Genomic DNA, 22942 nt, shown 5'->3' with positions numbered 1-22942 from the left:
TATGGCTTTTATGTATTCATGACATTTTTCTAAAGACTCAAACGATTTCAATGTGACATAACGCTTTAGAATTAAATGCACCCATCCCTTATCTCATTCAACCGAATATACCAGCTGAAGATTCGCTAATTTTTGCCTTCCGTTTCCTTCTCTCCAATCCTTAGTCTCGGTTGGGTGGCTCTTCCACCCCATCGTGGTCTATGGGAGGAAAATAGTGGCTTCTCGAAGCATTAGTATATATATTTCACTAAAAGTTGGTAGTTACTTACGGAATTGTATTGCTATATGCGTTTAAATCCTTGTCTAAAAACGTCACGAATACCACTTTCTGGATCTGATTCGTGGTGTCCTCGTCAAGATACTGTCTCACTGCATCACAGGCTGCGGCACAAGCCAGAGTGCTCGGATACCCGTAAATGCCAGTGCTGACGGCACTGAAGGCGATGCTGGAGCATCCATTCTCCTCGGCGACCTTGAGGCTCTGTAGATAGCAGCTCTGCAGGAGGGGTCGACTCACCCTCTCGCTGCGGAAGATGGGGCCGACGGTGTGGATGACGTGCTTGGCGAGGAGGCGGTGGCCCCTGGTGATGACGGCCTGGCCGGTGTCGCAGCCTTCCGGATATTTGGTGATGCATTCTTGCACGAGGCCTGGGCCGGCAGCGGCGTGGATGGCGCCGTCGACGCCGCCGCCGCCGAGGAGAGAGGAGTTTGCGGCGTTGACGATGGCATCAACGGGGAGGGTAGTGATGTCTGCGCGGACGAGGCATACGCGGGCATTGAGTTTTTCGTCTGGTGAGATCTCTCGGAAGGGCTTGTATGGGAATGGACCCTGGGGCGGCGAGAGGCGGTTGGTGGAATAGAGGTGGTGGATGGTGGGCATGTCGCGGGCAGGCTTAGGGGGAGATCGTCGGGAGGAGGAAGAAGATGAAGAAGAAAAATAATTAGTAATGTAAGCCATGGCGAAATGTTGGTGTGAAGAAGATGGCTTGAGATGCGAATGCGATGGGGTGCGGCGAGTGTGTTGTTGCTGTAAAGCTTTGTGAGAATCAAGTTTTTGGTGTTTTGGTGAGAGACTGGGGCATATACCTACAAGTGTGTGGTGGATTGGGTACGTTACTCGTAGGTAGCTTGGTTTTAGGCCTTTGAGTGCTGCAATGGAGCTGGAGGTGCAACGCAGCATTGAATTCTCGCTTTGTTATCACCAGGAAAATGGGATGACAAGAAAAAGGGCGAGAGAAAGTGTAAAGAAAGCTGTATCAAGAAGTGAGAGTGAGGTGACGTTATGATATTGAAGGCGCACAGTGCTGAGAGGTACACGCCTGCTAGTCGTCGGCGCATATTGGAGGGCAAGCAAATACCCGACTAAAGGGTCACACTAGGCAATTCTCTGAAGCTTTATTAAGCAAGAAATAGCTCTCGAACGATTTATTTATAGATGTAACGCTTCATTTTTTAGTCAATTTTCTTGGTTTCGTTGCCATCTCCTAGTAATCATGAGTGTATCGCCGTGGTGATAGGTGGTAGCAACATCTATGGAAATATATGTGTATTGTTCCTGTCTAAAATACAAATTGCATGCTAATATCTCATTAATTGAGATCTAAAATACTAAAAGAAAGTAGCAATATAGAAGCCTAAAAATCCTACAACTCTATCATCTCGACGTTCAAGTTCCCTCCTCGCCCTGCAGCTCGTCTGCCTTGTTTCGCTCTTCTTGAGCAAGCTCATGAGCCTTCTGCTGCCATTCTGCCGCCTCATTCAACGCTTTTGTATGTTCATCCATGGCATATTCTATCTTAGTTGTGAGGAGTTGGTTGGTTCGATGAATTTTGACATCTTCATTGTCATCACTCATTATTACGTCCATGTCTTGCTGGACAGATTCCGCAAGCTCTTCAAGGACGTCACCTGAAATTTGGATATCTCGATAGACCAACTTTGGGGCTCGTCCTGCAGGCATGTGGACATTGCCATTGCTGCTGTTGCTGATTTCCATAACCGCTTGGGACAGACTATCGATCCTTTGTGGCAAAATAGCTGGTCGCCTCTTTCGCACAGGAGTCTCAACGATATCAAGTGAATTGTCGCAAAGATCCCAAGTTCTCTTCTTTCTGTTTTCAGAGCTCGTATGAGGAATAGGGTGGTCTTGCATGAGAACTCGTGTAATTTGTGGCTCAGTAGATGTAATAGGAGGGTTCCTTGCGGCCTTTTGTGCCTTCTGTAGTTGATATGCCCACATTGGATGCGTAGGAGCATCTCTTTCAAAGGCTTCTTGAACATACGACTCTGTGCGCTCAAGTTGCATCTTTCTTTCATTTTGTCTGATAGTTTCCAGCTCGTGACGAATCTCCCGTGTTCGATACTGTCCTAGAACTTTGGGGTCCATTTTCGCGGCTATAGAGGTTATCCTCGAGGAGGATTCCAAAATTTGTATCTCCTCCCGTCCCAAGTCTTCCATCAGCTTGCTCTCATCTCGTTCAAACTCCACAATGTTATTCAATAGGCCTGCCCACTTCTCGGCAATTCCTTGTTCATTTGCGCTTCGACCTGGTAAGATCATCTTGTACTTGTTTAGATCGAATTCTTGAGAATACAGGTTTTCGAACTCTTCCAATTTAGCAAGCTGCTCGCCTTTGAGATTGAGAATTGCTCGTTTGGCCAAAAAGTACCACCTTTCCCACAATTTACGCCTCGACTTACGCAGCATGGGCACCGTATGAAACATCTCCCGCCAGTTGATATGCACTTCTCTGGCATCTTGGGATATGAGAGTCAGGATATTTTGAAATGACGTTAGCCAAGACAGAATTTTAGCTTGCCACTCATTTCTCCAAGATGGCAAGTAATTCTGAAGCCCATTAAGGTCCTTAAGTAAGCTGGTCAGTTGAATAATGATCTTGCCAGTCCTCGCTTTCCAAATCAATTGATGGCCTGGGATGCCATGTATATAGTGCTCCCAAAATCCAATCGGCAGCTCATATAGTTGAGCTGCCATGGTTTCTTGCAAACACAACTCTTGGTGCAGGTGGTGAGAAAATTCCATTAGTGACTTGGTAATGCGCTTATCATAATCAGCCTCTGCTTGACAGATGGCCGATGTAAACTGATCCATTGGTCCCTTTAACGATATGGAAACCTCATCTGGTTCGATGTAGCGGTGGTTTCGTAGTTTCTGCCACTGCGCATGGAATGTTGAAGCTACTTGTTTCTTGTGATCAATATCGATGCCTCTGTTCTGATGTAGATAGAAGGTTCCCGCTTCAAGTGCAATCATACGTGTATTTGCAACAAAGCCTGCAAGCCTCTTCCCCCTATAATACCACTTTTCCGCAAAATTAACAAAACGCTTGGCAAGCATGGCAAACTGCCAAGCGTCATAAATCAGGGCCTTGAGGTACTGCGCAATAACTTGCTGGCCGCTTTTATGCAGTTCCCAGATAAAGCTACAGGCTCGTCGTCGAAATTCAGAGCTTCCAAAACTGAGGCCAGCGACTGAGCTGTAAAATGTGGCAGACTCTACAGCTGAAAACCAAGCGACTTTCAGAGGGTTGGTTGGGGCGCTCTTTAAGGCTGATGAACCGTATTTCTTGAATGTGGTATTCCAAAACTCTTTTTTGAAGAAGGTCTGAATCGTGGTGTGAGGATTGAACGTGAACGATAATTCACCCAGCTTATGTGGCGCCTCTATGCCATCTTGTTTGGTACTTTTTAGAAAAGTATCGCTTTGATCGAATGAAGATGTAAGACCGCCGTAAAAGGATAGAAATATGGGCTTACAAGAGGAAGCCTTGGCCATTGGAAATGGGCTCTGACCTAAAACCTGGAAAGATAACTCATTAGTGTTCTGTTTTTTTTTTCTCTATTTATTCCTATTAATAAAGCATACATGTCTTTCAAAAGCCTCTCCGATTTCATTTGATGAATCATCTTTATAGTATGGTTCTAGGGAATTGTATTGTGAATCTGAGATATATAATTCCTTCAGAAGTAGCTCGCAGAATCGGAGATCTACTGGATCCGTAACTCCGTAGTCGTCGGGGTACCGAATCCATAAGAGTGTTGCTTCTATGATGGCATACTATGGTCAATATTTGGGTCAGTAAATGTGCTTAAATTGCTTTAAGAGCGTGCCTAATATCATATGCGAAATATATTTCACAATAAAGAGGTATAGATGTCAGAACCACTTACACATAATTCGTGCACAATTGTCGTTGAAAGCATCCAGCTAATCATAGTTTTCTCGGAAGAGCTATATCGGGACGTCATGAGCTGCCACACAATCTCTGCACAGAGGTTTATACAGATAGACCTACTACGGTCTGAGAGATCGTAGTGCGTCCCACCCACTGCTGTCTGTACCTTGAACTCGCCAATTGGCGGCTCTATGTCATAATGAGCAGTGACAATTCGCAACTGTAACTTCTCCTCTAGTACTTTAAACGTAAGTGCAACTGGATTAAATGTTGGGGAAGGCTTGACATTATGTCTATATCCTATTGCCTCGTTGTTATCGCTTCGAATCTCTATCCTGATAACTGGTTCAGCTGTTCCTTGAGCCTGGCTGTCAATAGTTGACCGTGCATCGTACCAATTTCTCACATCGAGTATTGCTTTAAAGAAAGGATCCTCTTGACAAAACATTCTCGTAGCCATCTGAAGGGTTGGCTGAAGACTATCCCATACGAGGTCATAAAACTATGAAGGCCACGTTAATTTCCTTTTCTATTACTTCAAGCCTTGTTCGAGAAACAAAACTTACACCAGGCTCCATAGGACAAAAGGTTCCATCAAGGTTGTAAAGGACGGCGCTGACATCTACTGCGCCAGTAGGACAGTGATCCCACCTTTCTCGAGAGAACAACCTGAAATATATTAGCAAGTAGTATGAGAAAATGTTGTAACTTATTCTAACCTATTTATGGGCCCGCCAAGATTGTTCTGAAAGGCACCTACTTCAAAATAATTCCCAGCTAATAACTGATAGTTGTTAGCAAGTAGCCTAACAGAGTAGTGTCCGAATATACCAACCTCATCCATAGTCATATCCCCAAAAAGACACCGATGCCAAAATTCTTCAATGAGTAATTCGTCAAATGCCCTTACGTATTCACGTTCCTGTTCATCTTGCTGTAGTGAATTAGAGGTTTGGGATGTGATATATTCATCGATATGGAGTCCTTTCTTTCGAGCTAATTCCTCGAGTTTGCTAGTTAACGCTCTTCTTGTAATGTTTTTGTTGGGCTGATTTTGCATCGCTATCAACTGTGTTGTTAACCGGGTCGGCGAGCTGCATGAACGCCCGTCAGAACGCCCTGGGAAAATGCCAAATCTCACGGCATGCTCTGATGGATTCTTTGCCTTATCCGTATCTAGCATCATTGGCCTTATCACATATTTAACGGGGTCACAGATTTCGAAATCCGTGTCGGTGCGAGCAACGGCATCATCGCTCCAACCTGGCGTTGTCCATATAGGGACATATACGTCAGGCCATGGTGGGCTATCTTGCCTGTCCGAACCAGCTTATGAAGAGCTGCTCGGTTCAGTTGAGTGGTGGCTCATTATTATATCGATGGAGAGTTATCGTACGCTTGTCTCTGTACTAGTGGCAAGAAGGAGAGGGATGAAAATATGGGATGAGGTGAATTGTGTAGCTGAATTGGCTACCTAAAAACCAGACTTCTAACGAAAAGATGCTCTATAGTAGGCTTTGGCTGATTGAAGCAGGTTACAAAAGAGAAGAAGAAATTTATTTTTCCAACGGGTATATTCAGATTTGGTTACTGCTGGATTGACCCATGCAAAGCAAATGTGATATTGGTAATGCGATGCGATCACCTTTGTTAAACTCACCAACAGGTAGCTCTGAGGGTATAATATCTAAATACAAAGAGCTATGAAAGGCTACAGAGTTTAAAATAGAAGCAATATCGAAAGAACAGTGGCACTGTCGTTAATACAAGTATGACCGATAACAAGCGCGAAATTATAAGATCAGGGTTGGCAAGGATATCGGGATTGAGAAAAGGCACCGCCGCAATAAGACGGCCAAGAGGAGAGAATAAGTGAGCATATACAAAAAATTATTCTTTGTCGTTTCTCTCAAAAGATCACAATAATGAGCTTCAATAGCTAGGGATACCTTTGTTAGCATTTACAAAATGCGAAGCAACCCAAGAGCTCGACAAAGGAGGCAGTGGAGCTTTGTTTAGTAGGAAGAATAAAGAGCAGCAAGCGCGAGACATGAAAGACCTTTATTTGGCCAGTTTTTCGTCAAACCTCTTCTAGAGCCGTTTCCGAAAGCGTAAAAGCTGAATCAATGATTGAAACAAGCGGCTCTTGAGACTCAGATCAGAGATATCGTGATGAGTCAGCAATGGATGAAGCTTGATGTCGCACCTACCATGGATCCGTGTTGTGGTATCTACAGATGCTGAAGCCGATTTTACTTTCCTCGCCCTTCACTGCCTCCTAATACCTACATGAGTATCTACGAGTATGCCTCTGGTGAATCTGCTTTCAATTGGAAGCCCAAGTTTGCTGATTTCATCGCTAGGACATCAATGCGCCCGACGAGCGAGCCCCGTCTATATGTGCCCTATGCCGCATCTGATAGTCGGTGAGTCCGCATCTAACATGGGCAAAGACGCTGCAGCAAACTGGACTCTGGGGCCCCGCGATAGTGGTGGATCATGGCGATGGACCTAAGGAATTGGCGATTCGATTTACCTGGATGTTGAACCTGAATGCATATCTGGACTGGCCGAGCGTGAGACCTGCATTTCAACATCGACGAGGCGCTTCTTCAATCCGAGGCTGGCAGCACGCACAGCGCAGAACAGACTCAAGACGTACGGAGCACATGCTAGCCTGGGGCGGTTCTCCACGCCGTCCCAAATCCAGCCACTGAGGCTCACTGACAGTGACAACGTGGCGACAAAGCTGGACAGGAATGGCAGGCCGAGTTTATTTGGTAACTTTTTTTTTTCTGCCAGCCCCACCGTCACCGCGAAGATGGATAAGGAGGGCAGCTCTATGTCAGGTGTGACATCTCCATTACTCGGCACGGAGTATTATGCCCAGACTGACCACAGACAGCTATACGAGAAGGCACCAGGCAGAATGCACTGACAACGCAGCCGCCCTGTTGTCTTATTTTTTTTTTTTCTGAAAAGGAGCTGGAAGTGCCAAATGGGAGCAGGAATTCAGTCCGGCCAAGCCGATAAGTGCGAGAGCTTCTGACACCGCCTCAGTCCATGCATAATACTTGTAGGCCCAACCAGAATTCACAACAGCTTTGCCAGCAGTACATGTAGCGAGAGGGCCAATGGGTGCAGACTACAGGTACCGCATACATGCATTTGGACCCTTCGTAACTGGCAGTAAGCTTGGAGTAGCACCATTCTTACCACTCCATATGCAGGGGCGGATCCGGCTGGGCGAGATGTGAGACACACCATCGGCCATAGGGGGGATAGCAATATATCTTATAGCAATGCGTGGCGGCAGATCAAGGGAGCATTTTGCCCTCCCCCACCAGTCCCTGCCTGCAGCACCACTACGCCATATAGCCGAGTAGTGTACAGATCAGTAGCGGCAGAACACGATGCATGTGAGGCTTTTGGCGGGAAAAGCTGCGAAGACTGAGCTCATTCACCCCTGAATCTGGGGGAGTATTCGTATCTCAGCCCTCGATACCCCCAATATCACCAGATGCCGTAAGAAGGAGATACTACGTCTGTAAAATCACTAGACTCTGGCCAATGAAGATGCCTGTCCAGATAGAATTTCACAGATGCGAGAGGCTTGGGTTACGGCAACTATTCGCAATCTCGGAGTATATACTTCGTGGACACAATACCCTCAATACAAGACGCAATATGGAGAGAACTCTCAGACCTTAGACTCCGCCACCTAGAGCTCAATGCTGGGGTACCAGGCGCCTCTAGGGAGCAGGACTAGGACCCGTCGAGCGGCAAAAAAAAAAAAGCTAGAAAAAATTCGCTGCACATCGAATTCCTTCTGTTTCGACAGCCACAGCAATTTTTTCTCGAAATTTAGTACCCAGACGCCTCACCGCCTTTGCCTCACCACAGCGTCATCCTGGACAGGCTTAGCGCGGCACTGATAGAGCTGATAAGCCAGCCTCAGCGCCCAATGGAGGGGCAGCAAAAAAATCTTTCTGGGCTGCCCGATTTTAGCGACACGCCCCGCGAAAAAAAAAAGTTGTGGACTCGAAGCTGGCTCTTGGGCGGCCGCAGCCTTTTTAAAAACTTGTCGCCCTCCCACCTTTTTTTCTCCTTTGACCTCCCTACCTCCATCTCCTTCATTATTTTCTCATATTTGGTCGTCATCTCTTTCGACGAACCTCGGACTTGTATTCACACAGTCCCTGACGAGTTGTTCTTTGGTTCCTCCCCATCGAGCAGCGTCTTCGAAGAAATAACAGGCAGAGTCGATTCCTCCATCGTCTCTCTTGACTACTCGATTGAAAAGTCTTTACTGCCTGTGGTAGATATCGACAGATTCCAATCGACTTCGATTCTCTAATCCTCCGACTTTTATAACCCTCTTCTACATCATCGCCAACATGCCTAACGAAGGTGCCGAGTCCCTCAAGGTCCTCGACGAGCTCTTCCAGAAGCTCACCGTCTCCAAGGAGGCGGCGGACATCAAGCAGTCTGCTGGAGAGCTTGCCGGCTTCATCAATGGCCGCATCAGCGACCAGGCCGTCCCCGAGAAGTAAGTTTATCCCTGACGATACACTCGAAACTCACGTTTTTTTTTTTTTTTTCTTCTCTTTTTTTTTTTTTCTCCCCTTGGCGGGGAAAACTCTTTTTTTTCGCCTCTAATCTTACCTGGCCAACGAGTGCCCCGCCACTCACAGCGGGGTTTCCGCTGGCCTACCCCTCCGTTCGGTGGCTACGTTAGTGGCCAAATTCACTGGGAAAAAAAGTTTTCTTTTCGCTGTACCGCCATAATTTTAGCCGCCATCGGTACTAACAGTGTTTTTTTCTGCAGGACCATCGACGACATCAAGAAGGCTCTCGTCAACAAGAAGGATGCCACTCTCCGTGAGAAGGCCGCCCTCGCCGTTGAGGCCATTGCTTCTCACTCTGAGGTTGGCGCCGGCGTCGAGCCCTACCTGATCATTCTTCTGCCCGTTGTCCTTGCCGCCGTTGGCGACAAGATCACCGCCGTCAAGAATGCCGCCAACGCTGCTGTTCTGGCCATTGCCAGCGCCATCAACGGCAACGCTGTCAAGGCTGCCCTCCCCTATCTGATGGAGTCTATCCGCACTGCCCAGAAGTGGCCTGAAAAGATGGCTGCTCTGGACTTCATCCTTGCTCTTGTCAAGACTGCCCCTGCTCCTCTCTCCTACCGTGTCCCCGAGCTGATCCCCGTCGTCTCTGAGGCCATGTGGGACACCAAGAAGGAGGTCAAGGAGCACGCCTACAAGGTCATGGAGACCATCTGCCAGCTGATCGTCAACAAGGATATTGAGCGATTCATTCCCGAGCTGATCAAGTGTATTGCTAAGCCCGAGAACGTCCCCGAGACTGTCCACCTTCTCGGTGCCACCACCTTCGTTACCGAAGTCCAGGAGCCTACCCTCGCTCTTATGGTTCCTCTGCTGGATCGTGGTCTCGCTGAGCGTGAGACTGCCATCAAGCGAAAGACTGCTGTCATTGTTGACAACATGTGCAAGCTGGTCGACGACCCCAACATCGTTGCTCCTTTCTTGCCCAAGATGATGCCAGGTCTCCAGAAGAACTACGACAACCTTGCTGACCCCGAGGCTCGTGAGAAGACCAAGCAGGCTCTTGACACCCTGTACCGTGTCGGTAACGTTGTCGATGGCAAGATCCCTGAGGTCCGCAACGACGGTGATATCACCATCGTCCTCACCAAGGCCAAGGAGGTCCTCTCCACCCGCTACGCTTCTCTCGTTGAGAAGATGGGCCCCGTCGCTGAGTACATCGCTGCCATTGCTGGCCAGCTCGTCGACATGAAGGAGACTGAGCCTATCGTCTGGGTTGAGAACCTTAAGCCCTACGTTGCCGTCATCACCGGCATTGACAACGCTGAGAGCGTTGTTGAGACTCTCCGCAAGCGTGCTTCCCCCGGCGCTGAGGCCGAGGCCGAGACTGAGGCCGATGAGGAAGAGGGTGAGGATCTTTGCAACTGCACCTTCTCTCTTGCCTACGGTGCCAAGATTCTGCTTAACCAGACCCACCTTCGCCTCAAGCGTGGCCAGCGTTATGGTCTTTGCGGCCCCAACGGTTCCGGCAAGTCTACTCTCATGCGTGCCATCAACAACGAGCAGGTCGAGGGTTTCCCCAAGCAGAGCGAAGTCAAGACTGTCTTCGTTGAGCACGATCTCGACTCCGCTGACACTGAGATGACCACCATTGACTGGACCATGAAGAAGCTGGCTGAGGCCGAGGTCGATGTCAGCAAAGCTGATGTCGAGAAGCGCCTGGACGAGTTCGGTTTCACCGAGCAGATGGTCCAGGGTGAGATTTCCGCCCTCTCTGGTGGTTGGAAGATGAAGCTCGCTCTGTGCCGTGCTGTCTTCGAGGCCCCCGATATCCTGCTTCTTGACGAGCCTACTAACCACTTGGACGTGAAGAACGTTAAGTGGCTCGAGGACTACCTCGTCAACTCTCCTTGCACTTCCATCATCGTCTCTCACGACTCCGGCTTCCTTGACAACGTCTGCCAGCACATCGTTCACTACGAGCGCTTCAAGCTTAAGCGTTACCGTGGTAACCTGAAGGAGTTCGTCAAGCGTGTTCCTTCTGCCAAGTCCTACTACGAGCTTGGTGCCTCTGAGATCGAGTTCAGCTTCCCCGAGCCCGGTTTCCTTGAGGGTGTCAAGACCAAGGCCAAGGCTATCTTGCGTGCTACCAAGATGTCCTTCCAGTACCCCGGTACCTCCAAGCCCCAGATTCAGGAAATCAGCTTCCAGTGCTCTCTGGGCTCTCGTATTGCCGTCATTGGTCCCAACGGTGCTGGCAAGTCTACCCTGATCAACGTTCTCTGCGGTGAGCTCATCCCCACTGGTGGTGAGATCTACCAGCACGAGAACATCCGTATCGCCTACATCAAGCAGCACGCTTTCGCCCACATCGATAACCACTTGGACAAGACTCCTTCCGAGTACATCCAGTGGCGTTTCCAGACTGGTGAGGATCGTGAGACCATGGACCGTGCCAACAAGATCATCACCGAGGCTGATGAGAAGGCTATGGACAAGGTCTTCAAGATCGAGGGTACTCAGCGTCGTGTCATTGGCATCAACGGCCGTAGAAAGTTCAAGAACAGCTACGAGTACGAGTGTTCATTCGCTCTGGGTGAGAACGTCGGCATGAAGAACGAGCGCTGGGTTCCCATGATGTCTGCTGACAACGTTTGGCTGCCCCGTAACGAGCTGTTGGCCTCTCACCAGAAGATGGTCGCTGATGTCGATATGAAGGAGGCCCTTGCCTCTGGTCAGTTCAGACCTCTGGTCCGAAAGGAGATTGAGACCCACTGCGCCAACTTCGGTCTCGATGCTGAGCTGGTTTCTCACTCCCGTATGCGTGGTCTGTCTGGTGGTCAGCGTGTCAAGACTGTCTTGGCTGCTTGCTCTTGGCAGCGACCCCACTTGATCGTCCTTGACGAGCCTACCAACTATCTGGATCGTGACTCTCTGGGTGCCCTGTCCAAGGCCCTGAAGAAGTTCGAGGGTGGTGTTATCATCATTACTCACTCTGCTGAGTTCACCAAGGACTTGACTGAGGAGGTCTGGGCTGTCATGGACGGCAAGATGACTCCTTCCGGCCACAACTGGGTCCAGGGCCAGGGTTCTGGTCCTCGTCTCAAGGGCGATGATGATGATGAGGAGGACAAGTTCGATGCCATGGGCAACAAGATCGTCAGCACCAAGAAGAAGGCTAAGCTGTCATCTGCTGAGCTGCGAAAGAAGAAGAAGGGTAAGTCTACTTCAAAACAATACCACAAGATGGTGTCAACATTAACTAACTCGGATTTTCTACAGAGCGTATGGCCCGCCGAAAGCGTGGTGAGGAGGTGTTCAGCGACGAGGATGACCTGTAAACGATTCAACATACCCCTACATCACGGCATTTCGATGACGTCTAGTCCTTTGACGGCTTAGAGAATGTTTTCTTATTTTCTTTTTTTGTTTTAATTGTGATGAAAAATACGGATTGGTACAGGAAAAGTTGCGATGCGTTCTTGCGATGATTGCATGCTCGGGTTTGCCGATAGAGAGGGCCTTCTCAATAGAATGGAATGGCCTGGATGAGTGCGGGAAACACAGTTGGGGGTGGAGGACCCCCTGTGCTGTCATGAAGTCTCGCACCTTGGGCTATAGAGGGAAGGTAGACGGTAGATAGAACCCGAATAGACTTGAACAACCTCTTGAATTAAACATTAGTCTCTCTCTTTTACTGTGAATGTTAGGTAATTATAGACCTATTTCTCACTCGGGGTAAATCTCAAATGCAAGATTTCTTTTTATAATATTCACTAGCTATGGCTATATTTGTGTGTAATGTCCTTTATTTAGAAGTGCCTATTTAGTGGCTTTATTAAACGATTTCGGAGCTATATGATGCATATATTATTGAACATATACCCCATATTGAACAGATATATACATGAGCGACGCACTTATAACCGAAATGCTGATTGGGGCAGCTGTACATAGACATACAGCATACCCCTTACAATCATACCAAGTCTCTCTCACTCCAAATACCAGAAAGAAAGGTTCTTGATCTTCCCTTTGCATTTCTATTCTATTTTATTCTTTTTCTATTCTATTCAGCTTCTGTCTATTTTCAGTCCCTCCATGAGATTCTCCAGCGTTTTCCACCCCTCGCTATCCTCCCAGTTGGTCTTTGCCCGTCCCATCACGCTGCGCACCGCACTCCGCGCCTTGCCCTTCCACTTTTGTCCAATAGTCTCGACATCAGGGCCCCAGTTCTCCAGTACGGAGACCAGCTCGTCAGTTCGCTTAACGACTTCTACCCAACCGGCCTCGTTAGTAGTCCAGTCCGCAGAAGCAGATTCGCCGGGAAGGAGACCACTGCCTGAAGCACCGACAGCAGCGCGCCAAGCTCGCTCTGAGGCGTCGATGGCTCCGGCGTAGTCGCACCGCCAGGAGCGGAGGCGTGAGACGAGTGTCCAGAGGTCGGAGCGGTTGGTGATGAGGGGTACGATTTCCTCTTCGATGAGACGCATGAGGAGGCGCTCGACTGAGCCGCGAGGGGGGTCGTAGACGCCGTTACTAGCGGAGGGCCTGTCCTTTGATAGAATGGTGTCTTGTAAGAGGGCAGAGAGGATGTCGGTGTCGAGGCCATCCTCTGTTTTTCGAATGCGGATGATGTGTGTCATAGCGAGGATGATGTCTGTGGCGGGGACGGGGTAGATGCGAGAGCCAAGAGTGATGACGTTGTCCCAGATGCGCCAGTTGTCGTGCGCGATGGAAGCTCCCTGCTTGTAGGCGGCGAGTGACTGGGCGAGAAGCTTGTTAGGATCTCGAGAGGCGATTTTCTCCTCTGAGCCTGCGATAACGACGTCGTCCTCCTCGTCGTCAAGTGGGGCTCTCGTAGCAACAGGAGACTCTTCGACCTGTTTAGCCTTTCCAGGAGCAGTCAGTTCGCTGTACAAGCTGTACAAAGCACTGCCGAGATTGCTCCACGTCTTAGCACCTTCGCCTCCCTCGGTGTCGTTTGCGCTGCTGATGGACCGGCTGTATGCCTCTGCTGCGTCTTCAAATTGTCCCATACGCAAGCTGATATCTCCGAGACGACCCCACATGTCGGGACTCAGCCTATTGACACTGGTGGCCTTTTTATATGCTTCCAGAGCCTTTGATAGATCTTTCTGGCCAATGTAGTATTCTCCCAGGGATCGCTGGGCACGAGAGTATCGGTGCTTGGAGATCTCCCATGCACGCTCGTAATGGGCGGGATCGTTTTCGAGGTCGCCGAGAATGCACCACAGACGAGCAGCGTTGGGAGAGGGGGGTTGTCGCTCTACGCCCGAATAATCAGCTGCCTTGAGAAGGCTGACGTCTTGGCCAACAACTTCATCTTCTGGCTCTGAAGAAGAAGGTGTTGTAACTCCAGTCTTGTTGAAAAGTCTCCAGCGAATGATTCCCTTGGCCTTAGCCTCTCCACCACTTCCCCGGCCATCTTCATCCTCAGTAGCTGCACTGCTGGCGTAGCAGAGAGCTACTTCCGCCCACAGTTTCAGACGCTTGAAGATTTCAAGAGCAGATGTCATGGAGCCTATGCCAGCCCATGCGTAAGCAAGCTCAGACTCGAGATGCCATCGCGGAGGGGAGGATAGGGCGTGAATGTAACGAAGACGAACGTGAGCGGGTGCAGAATCTGAGTTCGTTGCGGCGGGTAGGAAAGTAGTGGGCTTGGACTCGTCGACAGGGGCGGCAGATTGGCCAGGGGCGGTCACCTGAATGGCAGGGACGTCGGATTCGTCTTTTTCTTGAGATTCATTGTTTGTCGGAGCGGAAAAGGTGGTGTCAGTGAGGACTTGGTCGGCAACAGCCTGCAGTTGCAGAACACCACGTTCAACTGTTCTACTTCTGTGAATTTCCACCCTTGAACGCACGAGCAGGGCTTGTGTGTAAATCTGCCAGTTGACGGATTTATCAGTCAGAACGCGGACAGCGAATGGCAGAATCTGTTCAGATGTGAGTTCGTCGATGGGTGAAAAGGCATCCTTGATTGTGGCCTCTGTAAGAAGAATAATTTCGTCGAGGGCAGAAAGCTGTGGCTGATCATCTGGTGATAGCTCGGATAGCGCCGGCGGCAAAGTCTCAACTGCTGCTGTGTCATTCACGGGCTCGTTTGCAAACTTAATCTCTTCAAGTAGGGTATCATTGTTGAGCTTGAGAGAGTCTGGCTTAGCAGCGGCTTTGTCGTCCTCATCTTTGCTCAGCTCTGTAGTAGCAGCATCTTGTTCAGAGGCGCTTCGTGCGAAAACAACCAGCTGGCTGATGTTGTGCTCTTGGAATTTAGTCCTCTTTCCCAGTGCACCGGATAAGGCATAAGCAACGCCAGTGACCTGTGCCGCTTCACTCAGCGTCTCCTTTGCCTTGTCATAGCGTCCAAGCAGAATGTAGTTGTTGGCAGCCTCGACAAGGAACAAGGCCTTCTCATCACGGGTCCAGGTCTCATCCGTCGCCCAGACCTCATTACCGATAATAGTTCCTCGTAGAGCATCTATTTCATTGCTAATTTGGGTTGCCAGTGTGGGAATGTCGCTCCACTGTGAACTCTTGGTGAAATTTGATCCAGAGCCCAAGCTTGGCTGAGTGATGATCTTATAGTGCCAGACATTAACGCGTAGTTTCTCCCATGCAAGGCTTCGTTTTGTTGAAGCTCCTTCAGATGAAAGCAGCTCAAATACATCTTTTGTCTCAGTTGCTAGGGAGTGGACCAAGATGTACTTGGCGAGAGAGAAGAGTTCCAAGTGAGGGATGTAGGCATAGGGAACAACACCATCAACTTCGAGATACTTTAAGCAGGCCCGTCTAAGTTGGTGCAGCGCGACGGCGGAGTCGTGAGATTCTGAGTGACTTGAGTTCCAAGCAGTAACAAAGAGCTTCTCAACATGAGTTGACTCATTCGGTGGCAGAACAGGACCGGTAACGGTTGCTTGGAGGAAGGCATCGAGAGCGGCCAAGCCTATGGCGAGGAGTTCTGAAGACGGGTGCTGTGTTGATGCAGTTGAAGCTGTCCCTTCTGAAGGAGACACCAGGTGAGATACATGTGCCGTTATGAGCTGCTCCGCTACAGCACTGCCAACCAGCGTTGCCAGGGTACTGTTATCAGACGTCGAGGCCATGGTGGGGGTTTTGATATTCGCAGTTGGTGATGCTTTGACCGGCAGGCCTCTGGCGATCGCAGAGCCGCCACGAAACTCGGGGACTGGCGAAATATCAGACGAGACTATTTGTTTGGTCTCCAGGCAAGTGATACGTGCTCTGGGATGTCACTGGTACGGTATCTTGGTGATTCTTTTGTTGTCACCTTTTTTGTGATTTTCGTTATCGATACGGCAGCCTAAGGTGGGATGACGATTTTCAGCATGAAAATTTTAGCGTGTGAGAACCCTTTTACCCCACCTGTCACTGAAGACGCAGGATGGCAGGTCTTTCTAAGTGGCATGAAAAAGAAAGAAAGCTCATGTTCATTATGGGCCAGCTTTGAGAAAAAAAAATTATAAAATGAGTCCATTACAAATTTCTGCCATCAAATTCATACATATTGAGTACAACAAGGCTTTTGTCTATCAGCGACTAGACGTGCCATTTGGTACTCAAATCTGCCGCCTTACAGCACATGAGCCTTACCGTACAAGCAAGTGTCCAAAATCCACGAGAACTGCACTAAACCTCATTAAAACCCACGCTTTTTAAAATCTACGCCAACAGTTGTCTGGGCTCATACTGTAGCTGATATGCAAATATCCTTATTTACTAGGTTATATAAATATATAATAGCCCCTATACTGTATTCTGTTCACATGCTGGACTTTGTCGCTCTTATTCCAGCACTATTACCTTAGTAGTGGGCTCTTTAGCCTCATTCATTTCACCGACTTCAGGGTCTCTCTTCAATTGACATGTGATTGTCCCAAGGCGGTAATCCACCTCCGCTAATGCATCAATAGACTTCTAAATACCCTCGCTTAGGATGATGAATTCTCTATTTCTTCATATTTAGTAATCGTCACTATGTTTTTGTTGAGGATTAAGGAAGTCTCGTCGGTCCAGACCGTTTCTATGCGTTGAGACAGCTTCATCCATGTGCTAGTAAGAGAATATGCCTGCAACACGGATGTTTTCCTCCCTCTTTTTTGTCACTTGATTGTTCTTGGAATGGTCACTTTTTCTCGCTCAATTCTTCTTTCTTTCTGTTCTTTTCGCCCCATTGCTCTTTACTTGACGCGCATGGCTTTAGAATAGACCCACAGGCTCATCAGTGCGCGCGCGAGTGCTTGTGTGTGTGTGGGCTTCAAGAATTTTTCTGCCTGTGCGAGTCTCCAAGCTGTGGTGGCGAAAGGCCAGTGATGCTCTCTGCATCGAATTCCAGCGCCAGACTATAAGTATTATATGCCTTTCGATGGTATGAATGTTAGTAATTCATATCATTTTTGTAAGAGTATTCGCAACTTGATTTGGCAAAAATAACTGCGAGGTCACGCGATGAGTAGCCAAAAAGATACAAGGCCAAGCCATTGAACGGCAAAGCAGCAGCCAGAAAGAGGGAGAAAAGCCTTGCGCTGTAATTTACCGTTAGCGTCCGTTTCTTACGGCAACTCAACGCCTATTGGTGCCTTTGTTCTGAAAACCCTGGCGCTGCTGAGGGCTGAAAAAATATGAAACGACGCAGACGCCGTCTAATACGTATTAGCAGCTACTAGGTACAGTAGGGAGGATGTTATGACCGAATGGGACTTTCTGCGGTACGGGCGCTCTCCTGCATTTGATTGGCAGCACAGTGCGAAAATACCAACTCCGCCGCCTATCAGCGCACTTGCTGCGGGTACGAGAGCGAAACTTGGCTGATGTGGGAAATTAGCGGCAGCCCACGGTCTCCCTCAGGTAGATACCCCATATGGTGCGATAGTACTCCTAACTCCGAGCGTACAGTATTATGTGCATTTCAAGTTCCCCGTATGCTAAACCGAACTTCCTGCCCAGTCATTGGTGCGCTGTAAAAGGCGGTGGATTCCAGCCCACAAAAAAAAACCGTCGCTCAACAAACTCGCCTTTTGTCTCCAAGTCTTTGACCCTCTCTCGCCTCAGCTTGCCTTGCCTTGTTCTCAAAGATGACGACAGTGATGGCCTCAGACATCCGGGGCTTTGCAGCTGGAGGGCATGTCCTGACTCGCGTCCACCAAGCCTGCCGCATGCAGCTCATTTATGCTCAAAGTCTACTTTAAAGTATGGCTGTGCGCAGAAAACGGCAGCCTGGTGTTGTTGCAGGGTGTTCAGGGCACAGCCTCCCTATTCCGGCATTCGGTCTAATCAGATGAACTGTTGGGGATCGCCAGCATCCAGGCGGTGTCGCCAGCGAGCGACTACTGGAGAGGCCTCGAGATACGAGTACAATACGATGCCGATTGTTATTTAGCAAGGCCTCTGATGGCGCTATCCCGCACGGTTTGCAAACTGTGCGACAGGGACAGTCGTGATCGTCGATGCCCGCTAGGCCAGATACGAGTCTAGTCGCGGACAGGGCTCAAGCAGAGTGACGTCAATGTGAGCTACGAGGAGATTCCTTCGACGCAAGCAGGCACACCAGCCGCTGAATCGCCGTCAAAGTTACGATTTGCTGAAGAGCGCCATCAAGATCTCTGTTAAGCGACATGCAACTTTATATGCTCAGACGTATGCAGCCATGATGGGAGTCTTTCCAGATCGAGCGCCTGGCTTGAGTCCAGAATCCTTGGTCGCGTGGCCAGAACGTTGACATGCTTCGATCGCACAGTGCCTGGCAAAAGGCTGATCTTGGGAGCAAGTTCTGCGAAAATGGCATCTAGAAACTTGCCGGTTTGTCTAACTTTTCATAGTCCAATGATAGAGACGAGATACACAATTTGTAATAAGGGCTAAAGATGCCATCGTGGCTTTGGATTCGCTAAAGACTCAAGACTACGCTTATACTACTATCAGGCCGGCGAGGCGCGAGTTCTCAGCTCTGTATGCCATTCCATGTATGGAATTGTTCTGATACTTAGCTTGAGATGGATGTGCAGTCGATCCCAGGGTTCTAGACTCGGGTATTTACCTAGGTACGGAATGCAGACTGCAGCGATCATTCTTCCATACTTATACCCTTAACTCTAACCTTGCTTCAGGACGGAAGACAGGATGGCTAGCATATGTCGGTATTTAACACAAGGTAATCTGGCTAATAAAAGCCGGATTTAGCTTCTTGACGTTCGATCAACACGTGTGCATAATGCAATAGCCAAATATGGGCATTGGTTACGAGTTGAAATCTGGGACGAGTCATTAAGATATGCATGTGACTTTCTTTGACGTCTCGCTGATCAGCGATATCTTGACAGAGGGGAGTTTGGGGATATCGTAGAGTACTTGGGGGTCAAGGATCTTCGTCTTTTAGCATCAGGATTTCACTGACTTTTGATTCTGGTCGATGCAAGTAAATCTTGGACAAATACGGCACTTTTAGGAGACCTGCGTGTGCATGGTTTATTGCATAGCATGTCGGGCACGCAGGGAGGTATTTGTGATGTGATTATAATATATCCTTGCCCAGGCCTCTAATCTTGCGATAAATGCTAATCTGTTGTCAGATCTCTCTCCTTCTCACTGCCATGACAGTCAACCTTCTGCCCCGAGCGCTGTGAACAAGAAAACAGGGAAAAGCAAGGACCGCAATCTAACACTGTGCCCTCCCCCTGGTCGCTTTTCTGGATCCTTAGCCCCCCTTCTCTGTGGTGGCTGTTCGTCCCGTTCAGTCTAAGCAGGGCCTAAAGCGCTAGCTCTTCTTTGGCGTTGTCCTTGGCTTCTCCACCAAGAACGACAATGGCAGGGTACGCGAGCAGCGAGCACTGAGCGACTCGCCAGTTGTAGGACAACAGCAGCTCCTCGGGCCTTGCCAAGACGAATACCAAAAAATCGCCTGAGATCATATTGGAAGCGTTTCTAATTCGGCCTCCCCCCCACATAGCCTACGCCGTCACCGCGATGCTGTCCAATCCCATTGCGATACTAAGTCTTCGGCCTTGTCTTCGCTCTTGTCACGGTCCCCAGTCGGTTGGCTACTACATAGTACGGTATTCACTCATACAATTGGACCTGATGCGACAGGTACTTTGCGAGTCCCTGGCCCATTGATGCGGCGCTGCTCATGAATACTTGCTACATATACTCCTCCATCGCCCGTCATCTTCGTTGGATTTTTTTTTTTCTTCTATTCCCCAACTTCTCTTTCATTGACCATACGAAAACGTCTTCCCCAAAGATTTAATCTTTTGGTGGCGCTAGTTCGTTGATCTTGATCTATTTGGCAATACACTCTGCTTTTGTATCGTCACAGTTCTTTTTTCTTTCTTCATGACGATCTAAGACGTAGCACTGCTACCATTTTACTAGTCCATTTCTCAAAATGGCAAATGTCAATGATGAAAAGCACCTCAAGTTTGAAGCTCCCGAGGCTTCTGACTCAGGGTCCCAAGAGTTCATCGAGAATGCCGACGGTCTGCAACGGCGCCTTAATAACCGTCAGATTCAGCTAATTGCTATCGGCGGTTCGATTGGCACTGCTCTCTTCGTCAGTATCGGAAGTGGACTTTCCACGGCCGGACCAGGCAGCCTTTTCTTGGCATACGCTCTTTACTCAATGGTACTGGGATTGGTAAACAACTCTCTCGCGGAGATGACAGTCCTAATGCCCGTATCTGGAGGATTCATCCGGCTCGCAGGCCACTGGGTCGATGATGCTCTGGGATTCATGACTGGTTGGAATTTCTTCATTTATGAAGCGCTGCTCATTCCCTTTGAAATCACGGCACTCAATCTCGTTATCTCTTTTTGGGATGATAACATGACCAATCCGGGCCCTACTGCTGGCATTTGTGCTGCAGTCATCGTCTGCTATGCGTAAGTACTCGCCCTGTAATGGAGAGAAAGGAGAGGCAGATAAGAACCCTGCACTCCTAAAATTCATTGGTGCTAGAGCTTCAATGCTAACGTGTATTTTCAAATTTAGTCTATTAAACGTCCTCGCTGTGAAGGCTTATGGTGAAGCTGAATTCTTCCTCTCTGGAGGAAAGGTTATTCTCATCTTCATGCTCTTTGGCTTCACTTTTATCACTATGGTTGGCGGAAATCCTACCCACGACGCCTACGGCTTTCGATACTGGAACAATCCCGGAGCCTTCGCCGAGTACCACACAACGGGTGCCCTCGGTCGATTTGAAGGGTTCTTGACTGCGCTTTGGAGCGCTGCTTTTGCTGTTGTCGGACCCGAGTATATTTCTATGGTGGCTGCCGAAGCTCAGCGACCCCGAACCTACATCAAGACCGCTTTCAAGACCATTTATATCCGCTTTGGCATTTTCTTCATGGGCAGTGCCTTGGCTGTCGGCATTATTCTTCCTTACAACGACAGCACATTGTCCAATCTCGTCAATGGCGGAAAGGGCAGTGGCACCGCTGCGGCTTCACCATACGTCATTGCCATGCAGAACATGGGAGTCTCAGTGCTACCCCATATTGTCAATGCGCTGATGATGACGTCCATCTTCTCTGCTGGTAACACATACACCTACTGCGCAACTCGTTCGCTGTATGGCTTGGCTCTTGAAGGCCGCGCTCCTCGATTCCTGCGCAAGTGCACAAGCAAGGGTGTTCCAATCAATGCATTTTTGGTCGTCATGTGCTTCCCATTCCTGTCTTTCCTCCAAGTTGGAAACGGATCTGCTGTCGTGCTTGACTGGCTGGTGACTCTGATCACAGCCGGTGGAATTATCGACTACCTGGTCATGTCCTTCACATACCTGTGCTTCTACAGAGCATGCAAGGCCCAGGGCGTTGACCGAAAGGCATTCCCATATGTCGGTTGGGGCCAGCCTTACTGTGCCATTATCGCTTTCGTGATCCAGCTCATGGTTGTGGGAGGTTATGGATATGCTTCTTTCATTCCCTGGGACGTCAAGAGCTTTTTCCGCAACTACACCATGCAGATTCTGGCGCCTATTCTCTTCATCTTCTGGAAGGTTTTGAAGCGCACTCGATTCGTCCGACCCAGCGAAGTTGATCTCGTGTGGCAACGACCAACGATTGACGCTTATGAAGCACACCTTATCGACCCTCCGACCGGATTCTGGAATGAGATGCTGCAAATGGTCCGCATTAAGCGCAAGAAGGACCCAGTCACAATTCACGTGTAAGATGAGAAGCGAAACCGAGAGCTTTCTAGACGCTTCTTGAGGCTGGAGTTTTTGAAGATAGATTTACGATTATACGTCCTTTTATGCCCTCTCTTTTTTTTTTACGTTTTTTGTTTTATATACCCATCACGTTTTGTGGAATAGAGATTCTACTGCCGGGATATACGGGGCTAGACGTATATAAATGCACGACTTATAGATATAGCATACATACATATACATATACGCAGGACATATAAAAGAAAAAAAATAAAAAGTACATTTCAAGAAGCACATGCACCTTTTCCACCCGACGGCAAACATGCACCATAAGACGCATCGCATGGCGAAGACGAGCAACCCCACCAAATGCTTTACTTGCAACACCAAAGCTTTGTTTTGCCTTTGACCTTTTACAACACCGAAAAATAGCAAACAACAGCAAAAAAAAAAAGAAATCTCAATGCGTAATCTGGGAATCGAACCCAGGGCTCCCCGACGTTGCTCGGATGGCAACGGAGAATTTTACCACTAAACCAATTACGCTGAAAGATGTAGAAGAGAACCAAGATCCTCACTGCGTGAACTGGGAATCGAACCCAGGGCTCCCCGACGTTGCGGATGGCAACGGAGAATTTTACCACTAAACCATTCACGCTTTAGTGTTATTTGTTGGAAAAGGGCCGAGCAGAATGCAATCTTGAAGTTTTCGGGAAGATTTGAGACAAAGGAAAATTCTGTTGATGGTATGGGCTGAGACGTACCCTGGAGATGAGTTGTTTCTTTCCAATTGGCAAGATGTTATGACATTGGATTGAGGGAATATTATTATAGAGAAAAAAAAATAAATGCACTCAAGTTTGTGGTGTTAATTATTCAACATGCTTACCCTTTGAGTGAGTTGCTATGCATTACTTGAAGAAATTGAAATTAGCTGCAGCTAGTTGTATAGAATAACCAAGTTGGACTCAGCCATAATGAAAATGCAAAC

At 48.6% G+C, this 22942-nt stretch overlaps 5 protein-coding genes and 2 non-coding genes across 7 annotated transcripts; 2 read left to right on the top strand and 5 right to left on the bottom strand.

Annotated features, from left to right (window-relative positions):
* Positions 1-160: 160 nt before the first annotated feature.
* On the bottom strand, positions 161-958 carry GGI43DRAFT_378276 (macro domain-containing protein; the record flags this gene model as incomplete). The annotated part of the gene is made up of 2 exons (XM_083202672.1): positions 161-218; positions 270-958. The coding sequence occupies 2 exons, from the start codon at positions 956-958 to the stop codon at positions 161-163; spliced, it is 747 nt and encodes a 248-aa protein (XP_083065876.1).
* Positions 959-1666: 708 nt separating this feature from the next.
* GGI43DRAFT_427019 (uncharacterized protein) lies at positions 1667-5256 on the bottom strand (the record flags this gene model as incomplete). The annotated part of the gene is made up of 6 exons (XM_083208758.1): positions 1667-3820; positions 3887-4078; positions 4192-4698; positions 4763-4865; positions 4916-4980; positions 5032-5256. The coding sequence occupies 6 exons, from the start codon at positions 5254-5256 to the stop codon at positions 1667-1669; spliced, it is 3246 nt and encodes a 1081-aa protein (XP_083065875.1).
* A 3219-nt stretch (positions 5257-8475) lies between these two features.
* GGI43DRAFT_6626 (armadillo-type protein) lies at positions 8476-12113 on the top strand. Its single transcript, XM_083210123.1, has 3 exons — positions 8476-8745; positions 9025-11981; positions 12047-12113. The coding sequence occupies exons 1-3, from the start codon at positions 8594-8596 to the stop codon at positions 12103-12105; spliced, it is 3168 nt and encodes a 1055-aa protein (XP_083065874.1). The 5' UTR covers positions 8476-8593; the 3' UTR covers positions 12106-12113.
* Positions 12114-12562: 449 nt separating this feature from the next.
* On the bottom strand, positions 12563-16127 carry GGI43DRAFT_389821 (tetratricopeptide repeat-containing protein EMW1). The gene has a single exon (XM_083204244.1). It carries the CDS (start codon positions 15886-15888, stop codon positions 12838-12840), a length of 3051 nt encoding a protein of 1016 aa, XP_083065873.1. The 5' UTR covers positions 15889-16127; the 3' UTR covers positions 12563-12837.
* A 4059-nt stretch (positions 16128-20186) lies between these two features.
* GGI43DRAFT_419733 (amino acid permease/ SLC12A domain-containing protein) lies at positions 20187-21972 on the top strand (the record flags this gene model as incomplete). The annotated part of the gene is made up of 2 exons (XM_083207729.1): positions 20187-20680; positions 20790-21972. The coding sequence occupies 2 exons, from the start codon at positions 20187-20189 to the stop codon at positions 21970-21972; spliced, it is 1677 nt and encodes a 558-aa protein (XP_083065872.1).
* A 443-nt stretch (positions 21973-22415) lies between these two features.
* Positions 22416-22497, bottom strand: GGI43DRAFT_t3. The gene has a single exon. It is a non-coding gene; the product is annotated as a tRNA-Gly (tRNA).
* Positions 22498-22529: 32 nt separating this feature from the next.
* GGI43DRAFT_t2 lies at positions 22530-22609 on the bottom strand. The gene has a single exon. It is a non-coding gene; the product is annotated as a tRNA-Gly (tRNA).
* Between the last annotated feature and the right edge of the window lie 333 nt (positions 22610-22942).

The sequence above is a fragment of the Trichoderma evansii genome (genome assembly GCF_050947405.1).
Source record: "Trichoderma evansii strain SZMC 28006 chromosome Unknown GGI43scaffold_1, whole genome shotgun sequence".
Classification (NCBI taxonomy): domain Eukaryota; kingdom Fungi; phylum Ascomycota; class Sordariomycetes; order Hypocreales; family Hypocreaceae; genus Trichoderma; species Trichoderma evansii.
This window is presented reverse-complemented; position numbering and strand designations above follow the sequence as displayed.